We start from the raw sequence: 2,022 nt of genomic DNA on the forward strand, positions 1-2,022 counted from the left end.
TTTTTTAATTTTTTTTTTTAGTTGCCCATTGAAAGCCAATTCATAACAAAACTTGCTGATAATCTCAATGCTGAAGTGGTCCTTGGCACCGTCCAGAACATGAAAGAAGCCATTAATTGGCTAGGCTACACATACCTCTATATCCGCATGCTGCGTTCTGGCCCTCTTTATGGTGTTAGTATTGACCACCAGAAAGACGATCCTGTTTTAGAACAGAGACGGAAAGACCTCGTCCATTCAGCTGCATCTTTACTCGACAAACACAATTTGATGAAGTATGACCGTAAAACTGGAAATTTTCAGGTAAGTCTTTTGAGTCTTATTTCTTTGCAAGAATAAACACCATTTTCTTATCTAATGAACAAATAGCAATGTATCAATGCTTCATCTTGCACTGAAATATTTCTGAGCTTAAACAAACAGGTCCAACAACCCAAAAATTCTGATTCCCAACTAGTTGGGTCTTATTCATCTTCATTGCTGTCAGAACCATACATACAGTCTGAGATTGTTTATGTATCAATTGTCTAAAAACTAATTATTCACTTGGTTGGAGTTTATGAATTAACATCAGAAGTACAGAGATAAATGATACTCAGTTGAGTTTGTAGAATAATGCTAGGAGTATACAGATAAACGATACTCGGGGACCAAATTTATTCCAGTGTATCTTTATTGATATTAACGAAAGCCAAATGAAACTCACTTTGGTCAAAATTACTCTTATTCAGTTATCAGATCAATTTGTTATGATTCCACATTTATTTTGGAGCAAGGTTTTAGCAAAAAATGTTGGTCAAGAAAACAGGTTGCAGTTTCAAGTGATGAAAATTTCCACATGTTCTTACAAATAAATGTTTACATGAAGTTGAAGGTCTTTGCGCAAGAGGATTTCACAGGTCTGAATTGTATTGGATTAACCCTTTAGCATCCAAATTACTCTGTCAAATGTAATGCTTATTTCTTGATATTGTTTTGTATTAATCATACATTGTCTCATAGCTTCGAAAATTTGTATATGCTTTTAGAATGACATTGTAGGATAAATGTAAGAGACCAGATCTGGTAGGTGTCAACATAAAATAGGTAGAATGTTAGGAGTGTGGATATGGCCAGGTTAAATGCTAAACGGATAAAATTTAAAGAACTCCTTTGGAAACGATGCCTTGAATTCTTTGCTTTTTCCTTTTTTTCAGGTAACAGAACTTGGTCGTATTGCTAGCCATTTCTATTGTAGTCATGAAACTATGGCAACATATAACCAACTTTTGAAACAAACTCTTAGTGAAATTGAACTCTTCAGGGTTTTCTCATTGTCTTCGGAATTCAAAAACATCACTGTTCGTGAGGTAATTATTGGTCTTGTCTTTTATTTTCATTATCAGTTTTTATCGTTCATTGGGTTTCTTTTCCCTTCCACATTGAAACATCAGAACAAAAGTCTGTTGTGAGACTCTGTTAATATCGTAAGATTGAAGGCAGCGATCCGGAAGAATCGTTACCACACCAGAGAATATGCTTAGCTGCATTTCTTCAGATTTTATGTTTTGAGTTCAAATGCCGCCAGGGTCAATAAAATAAGTACCAGTTGCGCATTGGGGTCAATGGAATTGATTTACCCATTCCCTGAAAATTGTTGCCAAAATTTGAAACCAATATTGTAAGGTACATAACTCTGCTTGTCTTGATATGCCTGACTAAACAGGAAAAAAGGCATTTATTCTCTATGGTTGAATAGTTTGTAGGAAAGACACCGAACTGTAACAGTAATTGCTCCAACATGTAGGCCATTTCTTTTATGCAAGCTTCAACAACAGTTGGTTTTTTTTTTTTAATATAATTTGGTTTATTTAAAGTATTTCATCATCATCATCATTATTTTTACAGGAAGAAAAACTGGAATTGCTAAAGCTTCTTGAACGTGTACCGATTCCAATCAAGGAAAGTATTGAAGAACCCAGTGCCAAGGTAAGTGTTAGCTTTTCATTTGTTGAAGCTGTGTCTATCTTGCATGACTCCCTC

The 2,022-nt window shown here is 34.8% G+C and overlaps 1 protein-coding gene across 1 annotated transcript in view; it reads left to right on the top strand.

Moving 5' to 3' along the window:
* The window catches only part of LOC106873134 (U5 small nuclear ribonucleoprotein 200 kDa helicase), a 69,308-nt gene that overhangs the window by 32,059 nt on the left and 35,227 nt on the right, over positions 1-2,022 (top strand). The window contains exons 21-23 of the mRNA XM_014920360.2: positions 22-303; positions 1,197-1,349; positions 1,888-1,968. Of these exons, the coding sequence (XP_014775846.1) occupies positions 22-303; positions 1,197-1,349; positions 1,888-1,968 (516 nt within the window). The remainder of the gene's footprint in view (positions 1-21; positions 304-1,196; positions 1,350-1,887; positions 1,969-2,022) is intronic.

The sequence above is a fragment of the Octopus bimaculoides genome, chromosome 22, assembly GCF_001194135.2.
Source record: "Octopus bimaculoides isolate UCB-OBI-ISO-001 chromosome 22, ASM119413v2, whole genome shotgun sequence".
In the NCBI taxonomy this organism is placed as follows: Eukaryota; Metazoa; Mollusca; class Cephalopoda; order Octopoda; family Octopodidae; genus Octopus; species Octopus bimaculoides.